This window comes from Poecile atricapillus, chromosome 2, assembly GCF_030490865.1.
Source record: "Poecile atricapillus isolate bPoeAtr1 chromosome 2, bPoeAtr1.hap1, whole genome shotgun sequence".
Classification (NCBI taxonomy): domain Eukaryota; kingdom Metazoa; phylum Chordata; class Aves; order Passeriformes; family Paridae; genus Poecile; species Poecile atricapillus.
The window spans coordinates 2,765,522-2,782,226 of NC_081250.1; the positions used below are offsets into that span (position 1 = coordinate 2,765,522).

Below are 16,705 nucleotides of genomic sequence, written 5' to 3' on the forward strand. Positions count from 1 at the left end.
ACTAAAGGTAGAAAATAAATGATCAGGTGCAGGGTGTGACCAGACAAGTGTATGGACCAGTCACCTATTTGCACCCAACCAGCCCTTTTCATCCCCTTGCATCTCAATTTTCCTCCCAAATCACCTAAATCCTGTTGCTGTAGGACACAGAATGATTCACACAGACATGGTTCAATGTATGTACAAGGATGATTTTATTTTTGCGACTTCAATATTTATAGATTCTTGACAATGACCAGGGATTGGAGAGTCAGGTTACCACCTTCCCAATCACACTGGTAGCGTGAAACGTCCACCAAAAGATGTTTCTTGGACTGATGATGTATACACATTTATGTTTATAGTTACTTTCCTGGGAAAGTGGCTAGAAACTATGAAAACAAGATCAGAAGGTTTAATTTTCAGGGTGACAAAATCCCTCCTTTATCCCCCTTTGGTTCCTCCCCCAAACACTCCTAAGTTCTATGCAGTCCCAAAATTCCCCTACACACCATAGGATGTTCCCCTGCCTTGACACAACCCCCTTTATGCCAGGTAGTGATCTAGAGAGCTGTTCCTGATGACACATCTCCATGGGAGTCATGCTGGGACCTGATGCTCTGCTGGGGCAGCCCTGGGAGGAACCTGGATAAAACCTTGTTCCTTGGAAGCCCCGAATTTGGGTTTCCACCTCCCAGTCTGATCCTGTGCTCCTATTGGCTTTCAAAGGGCTGATGGCCCCCAGGATGGGGTTGGGATTAGCCTGGCAGGACACGTTTTGTCTTTGTGCAGATTAACTTCTATCCCACAACCAAGACAACAACACAGCAGCAGCACATGAGGAGGAGATAAAAACAAAAGCCATGATAAATATTGAGCAAACAAGATCATATCAATGATGGCACTGCACTGATCTGATAACCATGGGATCAGACAATCTGTCCCATAGGTGACGCCAGAATAAACACCACCAGGACTCCTCAGGTTAAAAGCGTGGCCGGTATCTGAACTGAACGTCGTGGACAGGCTGCATCGTCCCAAACCCCCAGCGGCTGATATCTATGGCTGGGATCTCCTCCTCCTCATTGACCAGCTCCAGTTCAAAGTGACTCAGCATCAAGAACACAAACAATTTCATTTCAGCAGTAGCAAAGAACCGCCCAGGACAGGTAGAAACTCCTGCCCCCCAAGGCATGCTGACAAATTTCAGCTTTTTCCCATTTCTGTAGAAATCTTTCCTGGTGCCATCTGGGTTTACAAAACGGTCGTATTTAAATTTGTGAGGCTCCTCGTGGATTTCTGGGTTCATCTGCACAGAGATGTGTGGGAACAGAGCCACCCTGTCTCCTTTGCGGAGGGTGAACGCTGTCCCACTGCTTGTTGTCAGACAGGTGTCCTCGAGGACAGCTCTGACCAGCATTGGGGCTGCCACCAGCCTCAGGGTCTCCTCCAGAGCACTGTCCAGCAGAGGAGTCTGGTTCAGCATGTCCCTAGTGACAGTAACTGGGGGGCTCCCTGCCTTTATTTCCTGCCCACTGTCCCTGGAGACTTTATCCACCTCATCTCTCACAGCCTTCAGAGCCTCTGGATGTTTCAGCAGATACAAGAGGAGCCAGAAGGCAGTTGGGCCCGTGTTGCCTTGGGATGCCCAGAGCAGCATGAACATGAAACGAGCCCGCATGTACTCGGGGACACCATTTTCAGCCAGAAGTTGGTCTTGATCACTTATCCAGCCACTGATATTGTCCTTCTGCCAGACCTTCTTCACAGACAGCATGTTCCAGAAGTGTCTCTTAAGCCGCTCAGCTTCTCTTTTGTCCTTGGGAGGCATCAGAGCATAGGCCAGGTGAGGGAAGAGGCGGTCGTACTTCTGAAACTCCTGGAAGAGCTGATTGGAGTGGAGGCGATCCTGCTCTTCAGCTTTGTCCTTGTTCCCTGCCCGTCGGGGTGGCTCGGTGCCATACAGAGCCAGATAGCCAGCTCTGAAGACAATGTTGTAGCAGTAGTGGAAGAGCTTTTCCTCCTGCCACACTCTCTTCTCTCCTGAGCTCAGGTTGAAAAGCAGCAGCTTCCGAAAGCTCTCCATGGTGGCTTGTATGAGGACAGTGAGGCCATCTCCCATCAGGTGCTTTGTGCTCGATGCATGAACTATGTTTAGAGTGGCTTCAGTGGGCTTGTAGCCAAAAACCTGCACAACCAGCCGAGCTGCATTAGTCCTAAAGTCCAGTTTGGATCGCGATTCCTTCACAATGGTGCCAAAGCAGAAGGGATCCATCACAAAAGTGAAGTAATAGCCACCGATCAGCACTGTGAAAACATCCCCATGCTTCCTCTGCATCCTTTTGAGAAACTCTGAGCTATCCTTTCTGAATTCCAGCAGATAGCCCAGCCAGGGAATGGTACCTTTTTCCAGGGGCGGCTCATCAGGTCTCCGTCTCCGAAACACACCCAGGACATAGAGCCCACCGAGCAGCGATGACACCAAGGTACAGAGGAGAATCACCCAGAGCATCATGAGAGCTCTGTGCCGGGAGCTGGGACTAGAGACAGGCTGGGGCAGGAATGTGCATTTTATCCCCACCCATCAGCTGATAGGCAGAGGCAGAGCTGACAACCTCTGTTGTCATTGCTTGTCAGTGTTTGCCTTGCCCCTGAGGAGCACTCCAGAGTGAACCTGTCCCTGGATAAACAGAGATTTTTAAGGTGGAAGGTATGTTGGAATCCCACTGCAGCACTCATGCTGTGTTAGGGGGATGGGTTTTGGCATGAGGCAAATTCCCTTCTCTAAGCTGCATGGAGCCCAGATTTTTTTGTAAGGAAAATGTTCAGAGAATCCCACTCTGTAATTTCTGCCTTTAAGACCAGGCTATGGACACCCACTGAAAAAATGAAACCAAAAGTGGATGTTGGAAATGAGCACAGGACTGAGGCAAGGAGGTCACAGCTGAGCTGATTTGGTCTCAAAAGCCAAGAGCAGGAAAAGTCTCTGACATTTTGGTGTTCTCCACAGCACATGGTGTCCCAGGACTGCTTTGCCAATGAACAGTGGAAGTGTTACTGCTCTGAGTGCAAAGCAAAGCAGCTGAGCTGCCCCACGAGTGAGAAGAGCTTCAGTCACTGCATTTGCTTGGCACCAGAGGAGTCCAGAGTCTCCAAACGCCCCACCCAGCCCCTGGCTGTGGAGCAGTGCCCGAAGGGACCACAGCACTTCTCCTTTACCCACTTTCCCTTCTGCTTCTCAAACTCCTCTTTTACCTCTCTCCAGGTTGGGTTTGGGGACAATGTCAGGAACCTCGTGTCCCAGCTGGCACTGCTCTTCTGGGTGCTGCCAACCAGATCTACCCAGACTGTCACCATAGCCTGTCCCAGCCACTGGTGTTTGGACCTCTTCTCATGCAGGATGGAGAGTGACATTAACTCCCCTCTATTTCCTCACCTTTGCTCTTCCCTAGAGCATCCCATGATAAGTTTTCCACAGTCCCAAGAGCCTTCCTCTGTCTGGGATTACAATCTTCATCTTCTTTTTAGCTTCCCAGCTGCTGTCCCTTTCCACATGCCCTCCAGTGATGTGACCCCTGGGGTGAAGGCCACATCATAGCATCAGCTAAATATTTATTCTGGCTTTGTTTTTTTGAGAAAAGCTCCCAAACTTACCATTTTGGAAAAACACTGTAGCAATGTTGGGAAGAAAAATAACAGCAGTGATCAACTCAAAGCCCTTCTCAGTCCTGTAAATTTATGTAGTAATAAAATAAACGTGATGAGTGTTTTCTCTTAAATTAATAATTTTAATTGTACAGCTCTAGGCTGTACAGACTTAATAGGTTTTCAGGATGGAAAGGGACCATTTAAGGTTCAGGAGCATAGGGGGTGAATAATGCTTTGAAATAAAAGTCAGCAAACTCAGAACCTTGAACTTCAAAGCTACACTGGATAATAAGGATTGACCATCAGTTCTCTGTGCTCTTCTGTTCAGGTTATGCCCTCACTCTGTGGTATTCCAAAGCCAGTATTTATGTTACAGGTGGTATCTGTGGATCTTTTTTAGCTTGTCAAACCAGATCTTGGAAGGCAAATACCTCCACCACTGTTCTGCTGAGCCCACTTTTTATCTCTTTCTCACTGATTGTTAGTGGTTTGAACTTTGTTCTGATCAAACTGGTCTCAAATCAGCTGATGATCGAACTGATCTCTAACCAAGGCTCTGCCCCTTGGACAGTCAGTTCCCTGCTCAGCAGGTCTGAGTGTGGCACAGCTCACCATGACAGAGAAGAACTCAGCTTAAAGGTGCCCAGTCCTTCCTGTTGTATCTCCTGGTAGAAAACAAGATTATCCCAGTTAAATCATCTGGCAGATGGTAAGAGCCAGGAGAAGCAAAGCCATCCCCTGGCAATGTTTCTGGCCTGTTGGATGAACATGGAAATCCATTCCTCAGCCCACACAAGGGAGGAGGAGATTCTCTTCTCAAGAGTCACTTTGCATTTTTTAAGGCACAGCATTGAGAAATCTGCTCCTTTATTTGCTATTGCCTCACATAGTCCAGATGGGAACTGGGTTTCTTTCACTAGTGCAAATCCAGGACAATCCTTTTGTAACAATTCCACTTGCAACAAAAACAGATCCCACATGTACTTTTCCACTCTGAGTATGGAAAGTCCTCATCTCAAGGCTGCTGCTAGGATGAGCTATCTGGTTACACAGTGCTGTGGACTCACACCAACTCTGTCATGGACACAGCTGGTAAAATAGAGCACAGAGGGCTCTATTTACATTACATAATGTAAATAATGTAAATATTTATGATGCATTTGTGATGCTCAACATTTCTATCTCAGCTGCATATCTGCTGCAAGATGCGCTCGTCTGGGAGTCCTGGATGGGAAAGAAAGCGCTTCTCCTGAAAATGGCCTGAGGGATCTTCCACAAATATGCCCTGAACCGTTTCTTCACAAAAGCATAGAGGAAGGGGTTGAGACAGCAGTGGACAAAGGACAAGCTCTCCGTGATCTGCAGGGCATAGTCCAGTTTCCTACTGCTTTCACAGCTCCTGATCACACCGACATCTTGCAGGGAGTGGAGGATGAGCACAACGTTGTAAGGACACCACAGCACAAAGAAGACCCCCACCAGAGCAAGGACTAAGCAGAGAGCTCTCCTGGAGCCAGGTATCTGTGAGGTGTTGAGGACACACATGATGCGGGAATAGCAGAACGTCATGAAGAGGAAGGGGAAAAGGAATCCCAGGATGTTTTGAATCACCCGAAAGACAACTTTCCAAAATAAGTGTTCCTGGCCATAATCCTGGGTGCACATGATGGTTTTGTTGTGAATTTGCCTTGTGCTGGTGAAGAGGCCATCAGGAATGGAGAGAGCTATGGAAAGGATCCACATCACTAATAAGAGGAGGATGGAATTCCTACACACTGTGGAGCTGTGAGGAGAGCAAGCATGAACTATCTGCAGATACATGTCCAGGCTCATGCAGCTCACAAAGAAGATGCCACTGTAGAAGTTCAGAGTGTACATGGCGTTTAAGAATGGGCACAAGATGTCCCAGGTGACCCACTGAGAAATGTACAGAGCCCAGAAAGGAAGGGTCAGTAGCAGGAAGAAGTCTGAAACCACCAGGTTCAGCAGATACAGCTCAGTCATCTTCTTTTTCTTCTTGATGTACATGAGGAGGACAGTAAACAGGAGGGCATTCCCAGCCATTCCAACCAGGAAGATCACGGTGTAAAATGATGGCAAGAACACCCTGCCGAAGGAGCGCACCTCCTCTTTGGTGCAGAGGCCATAGAGCCCATAATCCTCCTCATCCAGGTACTCGTACGGGTATTCACTCAAATTGGCAGCATCCAGCCACGTGTCTGTGGTTGCTGCTGTCACTCCTGAGGTTGTGTTTGACCAGTGGCTGCCTAGGAGCAAGGGAAAGGGATCAAAGCGTTGTTCCAATTCACACAGGAAGTAAACATCACACAACAGAGGGCTTTTCTTTAGTTCATAGAATCACAGAATGGTTTGGGTTGGAAGGGCCCCTCAACATCATCCAGTCCCACCCCCTGCCATGTGCAGGGACACCTCACACTATCCCAGGCTGTTCCAAGCCCTGTCCAACCTGGCATTGGACACTTCCAGGGATCCAGGGGCAGCCACAGCTTCTCTGGGTACCCCGTGCCAGGGCCTCACAGCAAAAAACTTCCTCCTAATATTTGATCCAAACCTACCCTCTTTGAAGCCATTCCCCCTTGTCCTGTCACTCCATGCTCTTGTGAAAAGCCCCTCTTCATCTTTCTTGTAGGCTCCCTTCAAGTACTGGAATTTCATGGGTTTAAATTTCTGCCACTGTCTGGTGAGTATTTTGTGTCCTGAACAATTTGGCCTTCACCTAAGCATGGGAATAGCTTTCTATGTTTACATATTAAAAAAAAAAACAACAAAACAAAAACCAAACAAACCAAAACCCAGAATTAATTCTGCTTTCCTTACTCGGACACATAAAACTTTAAAATGAATGAGCATGGTTTCCTCTGCCAGAAGTCACTACTTCCTCCTGACACCACCACAAAAAAAAGCAGAAGCTTTTAGTGAAGTTTCCACTCCCAGTTACGGGAAATCCACCACCACAGCTCACTGTTAGCTGCTAATATTCATCTGGGTCACTACTGAGAAAGCAGAATCTCAGTTCTTGGTAAAGAACCTGCCACCAGCACCTTTATATCAGTGGGGCTGTTCCCAGAGGGGAAATGCTGAACATCTTCCTCTCGGGAAGACATTAACCCCTCTCCATGTCAACTCTAGGACAAGAAGACATAGATTCTGGTAAAAGGCATGAGTAAGTGGAAAATATACAATTCATAGGATCCCAAAATGGTTTTGGTTGGAATGGACCTTGAAGATCATCTTGTTCCAACCCTCCTGCTCAGGACAGGGACACCTTCCATTATTCCAGGCTGCTCAAAGACTCATCCAAGCTGATGACATGTAGGCACCAGAATCCAGTCCTCAAGTGAGAGGGAGAGATTCAGCTGGAAGAATGTTGCTGGAATCAATTCTGCATGAGACAAGGCATGAGACAATCCCTGCAGTGGTCACTCCCTGGAACTGTTGGTGTCAGTGTTCAGATGGCTGCAGCCTAGATTTCAGGAAATGGTGAGTGATTGGGAGTCTCCTACTTCTGGTGTCTGATTTTCAGGAAAAAAGCTGTCACTGAGGAGCCCATTTCACACAGTAGGAGACGGGATTTGCCTGGTGCTGTTGGCACTTTGAAGGTTAATGAGGAGTTTAAAAATCAAGGTTAATCTTCAGATTCTTGACAGCAAAACAAAAAAAACAAAAAAAGGTTTTGTAAAAAATCATGTGAACCCCTAAACCCACATTTTTTTCAGCCATAGCCAAAGCTACTCATCTTTTCCCTGTGGCTCATTTTCCAGCAATCCCAAACAGGCCTGGCTGTGTAGCTCCAGTCTCTCCTTGAGGATCTGTTTCTCCCTGCAGAGATCTGCAGCCACTCAGAAATGAGAACACGAAGCTGTTAGTCCCTGGCTGTGCTGTGCATCCCAACAAGGACACATCCCATGGTGGATCTGCAGGTTTTAGGGATGGCTCCCTCCCCACAAACACCCGGGGGAAAAGGGAGCCCCTCCACCCCACAGGCTCAGAGTGGGAGTGAAGCTCTGGACATACCTGCTATGGTCCCATGACTGAAATTGCTTAAATACCCATTCCAGGCAGTTCTAGGCAGCTGAAAAGGAAAGAAAAAATGGGTTTGAGCTGGATTGAAATGTTTTTATGTCTCACAGTTCTTTGGCAAGTGCTGCAGAGCACTTCAGACAAAGCAGTGGGAGAGCAGGGATCTACCATGGAAAAGTGCCACAAAAAGATTTGTCTGGGAATTAGTTTTTTTAAATTTCTTTTCTGTATCACATTTTGGAGGAAATTCGCCCTCAGCTATGACTGCAGGTTTTCGAGAGGAAACCAAAGCTGCCCACCCTGCTGATCGCAGCAACACCCGAGACTCCTAAACACCTTCCCCCTCACACCCCCTCTGCCCACACCACGACAAACTATTCCCAAAATTTGCATCTGGGGTCTCTTCCAGCCCACTGAGATGCCTTTTCTCTGCCACATCCTTCTCTCTCCACATCAGCCCGGCACTGGCATCCACATCCCCATTCCATAGCTCAGAGTGGAAGGGAGGGCTGAGCTCAGGAACTAATTCCAATCCCAAAGTGGCTACCTTTCAAAAACAAAAGAGAACCTTGCCAGGTTTCTTGTGTGGCTTTGTCTGCAAGTGAGAAACAGAAAAGGCACTTACAGGAGCTTCTTCTCCTGCTTCCATCCTGCCAGAGGCTTGAACCAGGCTTTTAGGAACTTCTTTCACTTCTGCAAGAGGACAGCCGAGAAATGTGAGCTTCCTGGTTTTGTTTTGTCTTTCCTGGCGTTGATTATTCCCTGGCAGCACCGCAAGAATGATCTCCACCCTGTGTCTGAGTACAACAGCTACAAAAACTCCCAGGGCTGACACCCTGCTGTAGATATCAGTGTGTTTTCCAAGAATCCAAGCAACCCACCTGGATGCTGCAGGATCCTCATTCTCTGCTGGAGCAGAAATGACCTCTGCCAAAGGTGCTTCTGATGGTTTATTGGAGGAGTTTTTTGGCATCAGCACAGGTGAGTGATCCCACTCCTGCTCATTTCCTCATCTCACCAACCAACAGGGCCATGGGAACACCCTGGCTGTGCCAAGGCTTCTCCTGTGCCAATCCCAGTGTGCTTTATACACCACAAACCACCCTGGTAGAAACAGGAGAGCAGCAGTGATGGCCACAGCTCTATATCCAACCTGCCCTGTAGCAGGTGGATTCACAGAGAGAAATCTGTGTTGTTTCTACCCATTTCCATGACTGCCACCATCAGCTGCTGCTGCACTTAAAATACACCCTATAATAAAGATATATTATTATAATGCATGTGCAACACACACATTAGCTCTGTGCAAGAAGCCACTCGTAGAGCTGAGACACTGGACACTCACACAAGGAAGCTGCAGGTGACAGAGGTTTCATTAGGCCAGCAATTAAAATGAAATAGGTTTTTGTTTTTAATTGAGTTTCTGCCCTGAAGCAGAGAATTAAATGTGCCTCTGAGAGTCACTGGAGAAAGTGGCCCTCACTGTAATTTATTACAAGATTATAACTCAATTTCAGGGCTGGTAATTGCATAGATTTTTTGTTTCCTTTCAGACTGCAGGGCACTAATGGTTTTGGCAATTAAGATAATCTGATTGGGGTAATGGACAGCACATTTAGAGAGATGCAGCACTTGTCTGAGCCACTTTATTTTGTGTTGCCCAAAATGCCACATGTCAATGGCAGAGTGACCCTGCAGGAGCAGCAGCTCTGCCGTCCCCCCTGCTCAGATATGGGGAGGTACAAACACCACACAGGAGCATTGGGCTTAGGGACAAAAAGATTTATCTTTGCTGTTCGGCTCTGATGAGCTGTTCTCAGATTTAGAAGGTCTTAGGCATCTTTGGGATCCCAGTGGATTCTTCTTCCTCTTCCAGAGTACAGTTTAAGTCAGGAGCAATTTCTACGTTGTCTTTGGGCATCAAAATCCTGGCACACAGTGGGGTAAAACGAGATCTGATTGAAAGCTGAAATATAGCCAAACATAGTCAATGACATAATTCAGCAGCAAGAAGATCAGACTGAGGGCAAGCCAGAGAAGCTGTGGCTGTCCCGTTCCTGGAAGTGTTCCAAGCTGGGCGGTGCTTGGAGAAACCTGGTCTGGTGGAAGGTGTTCCTGCCCATGGCAGGGGGTGGAACAGGATGAATTTTAAGGTCCCTTCCAACCCAAGTCATTCCATGATTCTGACATCAGGTGGAAGCTCTTCAGCAAAGCACAAAGTAAGAGCTCAAATTTCACAGAATCTCGGTAGGGTTTGGGTTGGAAGGGACATTAAAGACCATCTCGTTTAATAAGGAAGATGTGTGCTGATGTCTTTACAAACAATTCCATGGATGAGAGGATGGTATTAATGGCTTTGAAATGGGGCTCAGAGTCAGTATCAACTTCAAGCTGTGGGTTTGTTACAGAGCCCAGGCGGTTTAATTCCTGAAACAGCCAAATGGGGCTGCACAACCCTGAGTTTCTAAACTTGAGGGGTAAATAACATGTTCGAGGGGGGGAATATGTGTCAGGTGGTTCGGGAAGGCTGCACCTCCCTGTTACCTCGGCCAGTGGGGGAACGAAGAGGGCAACGAGCTCCCACTCGTTTGGGATATTTGGTTTATTTGGGATAAAAGGAGGCTGCGCCCTCCAAAACCTCGAGAGAGAAAACCCCGCGGGCTGTGCCCCAGTGGCCTCTCTCTCTTTATCTGAATAAAGCTGCAGGACTCCTCTGTCTCTTTATGGACACGGCCTTTTCCCAGTGGGATTGCCGGCACACATCCCATCCTCTGCCATGGCAGGGACACCTCCCACTATCCCAGGCTGCTCCAAGCCCCATCCAACCTGGCCTTGGACACTTCCAGGGATCCAGGGACAGCCACAGCTCTGGGCACCCTGTGCTGCGCCATCACCACCCTCACAGGGAACAGTTTCTTCCCAATATCTAATCTAAAGCTCTTCCCTTTTAATTTAAAACTGTTCACCCTTGTCCTGTCACTCCACGGTGTTGCCCACAGTCTCTCTCCACCTGACCCTACGTCACAGCGTGACAACACAACAAGTTTTTGAAGCGAAAAGCAGAGAAGCTGCAGAAGTCACCGGTAGCTATTTTTCTGCCCTGCAGACGATGCCACACCCGCTGTTTTGGGGCAAATCCAGACTCCGAGCCCCCGCACGGGTCCCGGTACCGCGTACGCGCGCAGGCCGTGACTGAGCCAGGGCTGGGCTCCGCAGCGCCCCCTACCGGCCGCCACCGCCGCCCGGCCGCAATGCGGAGCGCCGCGCACTGACGTCACCTCCCGTCCCTCCCCCGCACCCGTATAAGGAAGCGGTGGCCGTTGCCGCGTTCCGGATTGGCTGTCGGCGGGCGCGCGGGCGCGCGGCACGCTGGGAGTTGTGGTCCCGGCGGAGGGGCGGGGCGGAAGCGGCCAATAAGAGGAGGGGGCGGGGCCAGGCACGGCAGACGCCGGCCGGTGTCGGATGAGCGCGGTGAGAGCCGGGCGTGGGGCGGGTGGGACCCGCGGCACAGCCGGGAACAGCCGGGAACAGCCGGGAACACGGCCAGAGTTCCGCAGGGGGGATGCGGGTGCCTGGGGCTGGAGCGAGGAAGGGCTCCCATGTGGATGACACTGACTGGGGCAGGAGTGGAGCAGAGGCCCCATGTGGGGTGTGGGGTTGTGGGGCAGGAGGCCGCAGTGCGGTGAAGGTGCCTAAGGCCGCAGTGGGGAAGAGTCCCCATGTGGGGTGCGAGGGCCTGGAGCTGGAGTAGGGAAGGATCCCCATGTGGAGCTGGGTAGGCGGAAAGCAGCCTGGTGGTACCCAGGGCCTCCCCCTTGCCGAGAGGGATGCTGGGACCTGTCACCCTCCACCCGTGACCCTTCCTCAGTGTCCCCCGCGGGTGACACCGGTCACACAGGTGCCCTGAGCTCCCTGTTTGGTGTCGACAAGGTAAGAGCAGCCGGGCCGTGTGTTTCACCCAGTTTCCTCTGCCCTGAAGGTCACAGAAGCCTCTCGTGGTGGATGAATTGTTTCACTTTTTTTCTTTGTGTAAATCTCACCTCTGGCTGTCTCCTCCTCTGCTGAGTGACAGGGAGCTCTTGTTCCCTTCTCTGAATGAGTCAGGCTAAAATTATAATTTACATTTAGCAAATAAGAGTGGTTGTAGCAGGCACAGAGAGACCAAATCCTTTGGCCTTGCAGAGGAAATGGTTTTAGAACCAGTCAGTCGGCTCACATGGGTGTGCACGAAATGCTGTGTAACCAGGGAGCACAGCCACTTGGCCACCTTTGAAATGTCTCTTCTGCCTATGGTTACTGGCACCTGCTTAATGAAATTCCTCTTGGTTTATTCCTAGAGCCTGGGCCTTTTCCATGTGCCCCTGAGCTGTGTTTTGCCATTGGTGGCAAAGCTGAATAATAGTAGTAGAGATTTTTATAGATGGGCTCTCTGTGTCTCTCTTATTGGCAGAAATTGTCTTTAAATGAATGATGCTTATGCTGAGCACTAAGGAGAGAACAGGTCTTGATGTAATCTATGCAATTCCCAGTGCAAAAAGTTGGGAAGTTCTGGAGGATGTTGTCACTTTGGTGATGATGGTTTTGTGAGTTGAGCCCTTCTCAGGGCTGTTGCTGCTTTTCATTTTCCTTGGGGGAAGGTGAGAAATCACCTGTGGATGACTTCTCCTGATGTGACCCCACACGAGTCTGCCCTACTAAGGGCTTCAGGATCTGCTCCAGCTCCTCGATGGTGGCTGTTCTCCACCCTTGTGTTCTCCATCAGGAATTTGGAATTACGTTGGTGTGGGATAGGCTGTAGTGGCTGAGGAGCTGCCAGGCAGGGCTGACCTTGTGCAGCAGCTTGTGCTTCCCAACCCGACTGCTGTGGCTGCTGCCCTTGGCAGGGAATGAGGGGGGAGAAGTGAACTTTGCTGAGGTCAGAACTGCCATAAAGGCCTGGCCTGCGAAAGCCAAGTGTAGTGGTGAGGCATGAAATTCCTAAAAGGAAAGGCAAGCAGTGACCAAAGCTTTCTGTGACTGCCTGTGAGCATGGAGGGGGTCACTAGGATATATAATGGTGTGAAAACAGACAGTAGAAATTTGTTGTTTTCCTACTTTTTTTTGGTTTTGTTTTGTTCTTACCTCTCCTGGTAAGCAATTCTGCTTCCCAGGGCTTCACTTTAATTAAACCATCTGTCCATGGTGCCCATTCTTGTATCTCACTGCATGGATATTTGTGACTGGTGGAACACACAAGAGATTTTCTTTTCCTAAAGATTCTTTTTATCTGGGGTTTCCAAAACCTGAAAGGAGGCTCTTTGTCTTCACAGCCACCATGTCACCCAGCCAGGAACCTGTTTTCCCTGACTATGAGACAGAGACCAGCCAGACCTCGAAGCTGATAAAAAAATTTAAGGAGACACCATTTGTGCCCATTGGTGAGTTGAAAAATGGAGAAATGTGTTTGCATAATCGGTGGGAAACACCATCACTGTTCACCTGTTTTTTCTGTGGAAATTAGTTAGAAAATATTTCCCCATAATAGTTGTCCTACAAGAAAGAGGGAAATTATTGAGGTCTGTTACCTTAAATAAAAAACCTCAGAACCTACAAATATAAAAAAAAACCCAAACCAAGAAACCCTGAAAGGCTTTTTAGGTGAGGCTAGAAAACATGTGAAGGTGATGCTGTCAAGTGGTTAAGGAGTGTGTTGTGCAGCTGTTCTGGAGCACAGTTCCTGGGAATTATATGATCACTACAAAGTGAGTTAAAAGCTATCAAAATACAAAGTGAAAGGATTTAAATCAGCCTGTCTGGTAAGCATTTCAGCCTTCTGCTGCCATTGCATAGTCTAAAATGCATTTTTTTAGTAACTTTTATGTCACCCCAGCTTGAGGAAGTTGTTAGAGTACTCAGCCTCTCTTTTGAGACTCCCAAAAAGCTTCTGAGGAGATCAGCTTTTGTCTGACACAAGACACATTTTGATTTCCAGCCCCCTTAAATGGAGAGCAGCAGGTTCACTCGGGGTGAACTGTTCCAAGCGTTTGCCAGCAGATTTCCGTCACTTGTTCCGTGCTCACTGGACTTTGTCTCCACCTTGCTGGGCTCCATGAGCTCCAGTTCCCCGAAGCAGATTGGCAGAACTCACCTTTGACCTGTGTCAGAGCTGGGTTGAAGGCCCTAAAACTCTTAATTGGTATTTAATGATAGTGAATTAAGTGTTTATACTTGGTGGCAGTGGTAATGCTCTGGCTCAGGGAAGACAAACTGCCTGTGCTCTGCTCAGTAAAATATATACAGCACTTAAAACTTGGCATCCAGCTATGATCTGTGCAAATAATCCTAAAAATGGAATGAAATAGATGGAATTGGAAAAGTTTATGCATTTCTGCTGTATATTCTGTGAGAGCATCGGTGTTGGAGCTGGCAAAGCTGGGGCTGTTTGCTCTGCTGAAGGACTGTCAGTGAATTCTGACCCTGGGAAAGAGACCTGGTGGAGCCTCCCTCCTCACGGCTTGGGGACAATAACATGTGACTCCTCCTATCATGGTGGCACCTGGCCAAGTGTGACCACAGCCAAAACAGCAACTGCAGCAGGCCAGTGGATACATCAGGGAACATCCGCACACTGAGAGTCTGAGCATCAGCTGAGTGGAGGTCTTGTGAGTGGGTGTCCATGCAGGAAAGGAGATGTGAGGAGCCCTGGTTCTGTCTGAAAAATATCCAGGGAATTCTGACACCTTGAGCTGCTCCTTTGGCATTTTAATGCTGGTGGAAATCTCTTGCTCTTCCATGCACTGACTTGTGCATTGAATGAGGTGGCATGGAGTGAAACCAGGGCTAGGATTTACCACTAGACAAAACCAGAGTGATTAGAGCAAAACAGGCTTATTTTAGGATGAGAATGACCTCAAGTTGTGCCAGCAGAGGTTTAGACTGAATATTAGGAAAAATTTCTTCAAGGAAAGGGCTGACCAGGTCAGTGGTGGAATCACCATCCATGTAGGGATTGAAAAACAGTTTAGCAGTGGCCTTGGCAGTTGTGAGTTGGAATGGTTGGACTCAACAATCTTAAGGTTTATTTCCAACCCAAACAGCTCAGTGATTTGCAGGTTGTTTTATTTAGGTGCGTCCCTTCACTCCTCCCAGATCTCCACTCAGAGGGATGCTCTCCTTGCCTTGCAGGGATGGTCGGCTTTGCAGGTGTAGTTGCCTACGGGCTGTACAAGCTGAAGCACAGAGGTGACATGAAAATGTCCCTGCACCTGATCCACATGCGCGTAGCAGCCCAGGGCTTCGCCGTGGGAGCCCTGACATGTGGTACGTATGGAATGGGAGCTGTCCTTGGGAGCAGCAAACCATGGAGAGCCTCTTGTATCTCTGTATCAGCTGGCATGGCTGGATGGAATTATCCAGAACATTTATTTCAGGGTGTTTCTGCTCCTTACTGATGCTAAATCAGCCTTTCTGGAGTGAGTTAAATACTTAAGTATTTAATTTCAGAGTAGAAGTTTTGATTATGTCTAGACATGGAATGTGAGGTTCTGCCTTTTACAGGCCAAAAAAAGAAAACATTCATCTGGCATTAATATTTTCTGTTATAAATACATTGCTGTTTCTGAGTTTAGTGCATTGGAAGATCTACAGCATGTATAGAACATGGTATTACATATTTTTATATACATATGTTATATGTATATATTTTTTCAGGACTGGACTTGTGTTTCTGAATGTACAGGGACACTGTGTCCCTGATCTGTACATCCCAGGTCTCATCTGTGTGGTACATTCCATGAAACACTGTCCAAACTGCATTCCCAGCAGGAACAACAGAAAAACTGGACTTTGGCCACAAAAGCAACTAGAGTTAGCTCAGGATCTGCATTTTCATAAATTGTATGTTTTCATACCCAGTTTCTCTTTGTATGAAGAATTTTGTAGTGTTCATCACTGCTATTAAAAAAATGCAGCTGAGGAGGAAGGGAAATTCTGTCTTGCTGAGAACTGTTCAGATTTTGAAACCCATTATTTTTTATTTACCACAGTTCTTTAATTCTGCTTTTTTTAATCTGTTTTGTAGGTGTACTGTATTCCCTGTTCCGGGATTACGTGGTGAAGCCCAAGGAATAGTAGGAAGCCCTCTGAAATCCCTGTCCTGGTGGTGGTGACCTGTGTACTGCAGCTCCAAACCTCCTGTCAAGGGGTTCTTGAGGAAAGCAAATAATACATTTAGAGAATTGTTCTATTTTGTGTATGGTACACTGTGCTGAACCTGGCAGCCTCAGAATGTCCACTGGGGGAGTGGGTGTTGGGGTCTGGGTCTCTGATTGACATCACCACATCCCAGTTTGTAGGGGATATCGTGGAGTGCAATCCCTCTTATCTTCCCCTTCAGCTCAGTCCTAAAACCAGTGACTTCTTTTGCTGTTGTTGCCCAAAACCATGATGTCTGAACTGGCTTCTGTCAGGGAATGTCAGGAATACCTTGCTGTCATTTTCTAGCCTCTGCCTCCAGCTTTGTAATTTAGAAGCTTCCAGTAGCACTAAGTGACTTCTAAAATATTGAGAGAGATATATAAACATCTATTTTTTTTTATTTAAGGCATAAGATAAATATGTTGCAGCTATTTAAATGTTATATTTATTCATTGTTAACAAGGACACAGGCTCCCTATTTTCGCTAAATCAGACCTTGGATTATGATATTTTGTAACTTTATTTACTGTGTTTTCTGAGTAACATCTAAATGTAACATTTAAAATACATTTTGTGAAAACTAAACCTTAATTTGGTGGTTTTAATACTTCTAAAGTGTATGATCTAGCTGATTTGTGCAGTACTGTTCCTGACCATAAAATTTTTAAACATTTAAATCTGAAAATCCCCCCTTCACCTTTGAGTAATTAAAATCCTTGTCTGTTATTTTACACTCAAACTCCTTGTACCTTCAACAGCAGTCACAAAAATAAAAGCCAATTTCTAAAAAACGCACATATTCTGTTAGCTGACATTCCATGGTGACAATCTCAGATGTTACAGATACAAGGATACTGCACCT

General features: G+C 47.6%; 3 protein-coding genes across 7 annotated transcripts; 1 reads left to right on the plus strand and 2 right to left on the minus strand.

Moving 5' to 3' along the window:
• Window positions 1–155: 155 nt before the first annotated feature.
• On the minus strand, window positions 156–2,519 carry LOC131576365 (7-alpha-hydroxycholest-4-en-3-one 12-alpha-hydroxylase). Its single transcript, XM_058832998.1, has one exon. It carries the CDS (start codon window positions 2,492–2,494, stop codon window positions 965–967), a length of 1,530 nt encoding a protein of 509 aa, XP_058688981.1. The 5' UTR covers window positions 2,495–2,519; the 3' UTR covers window positions 156–964.
• ACKR2 (atypical chemokine receptor 2) lies at window positions 2,502–8,668 on the minus strand. 4 transcript variants are annotated; one of them, XM_058833001.1, is made up of 5 exons: window positions 8,294–8,626; window positions 7,663–7,720; window positions 6,868–7,287; window positions 6,204–6,364; window positions 2,502–5,894 (listed from the first exon to the last, which is right to left on the minus strand). In XM_058833001.1, the coding sequence occupies exons 4-5, from the start codon at window positions 6,301–6,303 to the stop codon at window positions 4,777–4,779; spliced, it is 1,218 nt and encodes a 405-aa protein (XP_058688984.1). In that variant the 5' UTR covers window positions 6,304–6,364; window positions 6,868–7,287; window positions 7,663–7,720; window positions 8,294–8,626; the 3' UTR covers window positions 2,502–4,776. The 4 variants fall into 4 exon arrangements, with proteins under 4 accessions (XP_058688984.1, XP_058688982.1, XP_058688983.1 ...); XM_058832999.1 differs by lacking the exons at window positions 6,204–6,364; window positions 6,868–7,287 and having other exon boundaries at window positions 8,294–8,361; window positions 8,550–8,668; XM_058833000.1 differs by lacking the exon at window positions 6,868–7,287.
• Window positions 8,669–10,987: 2,319 nt separating this feature from the next.
• HIGD1A (HIG1 hypoxia inducible domain family member 1A) lies at window positions 10,988–16,497 on the plus strand. Of its 2 annotated transcripts, none has more exons than XM_058832841.1 (4): window positions 10,988–11,139; window positions 12,978–13,085; window positions 14,833–14,967; window positions 15,728–16,497. In XM_058832841.1, the coding sequence occupies exons 2-4, from the start codon at window positions 12,983–12,985 to the stop codon at window positions 15,775–15,777; spliced, it is 288 nt and encodes a 95-aa protein (XP_058688824.1). In that variant the 5' UTR covers window positions 10,988–11,139; window positions 12,978–12,982; the 3' UTR covers window positions 15,778–16,497. The 2 variants fall into 2 exon arrangements, with proteins under 2 accessions (XP_058688824.1, XP_058688823.1); XM_058832840.1 differs by having other exon boundaries at window positions 11,106–11,134.
• The last annotated feature ends 208 nt before the right edge of the window (window positions 16,498–16,705 follow it).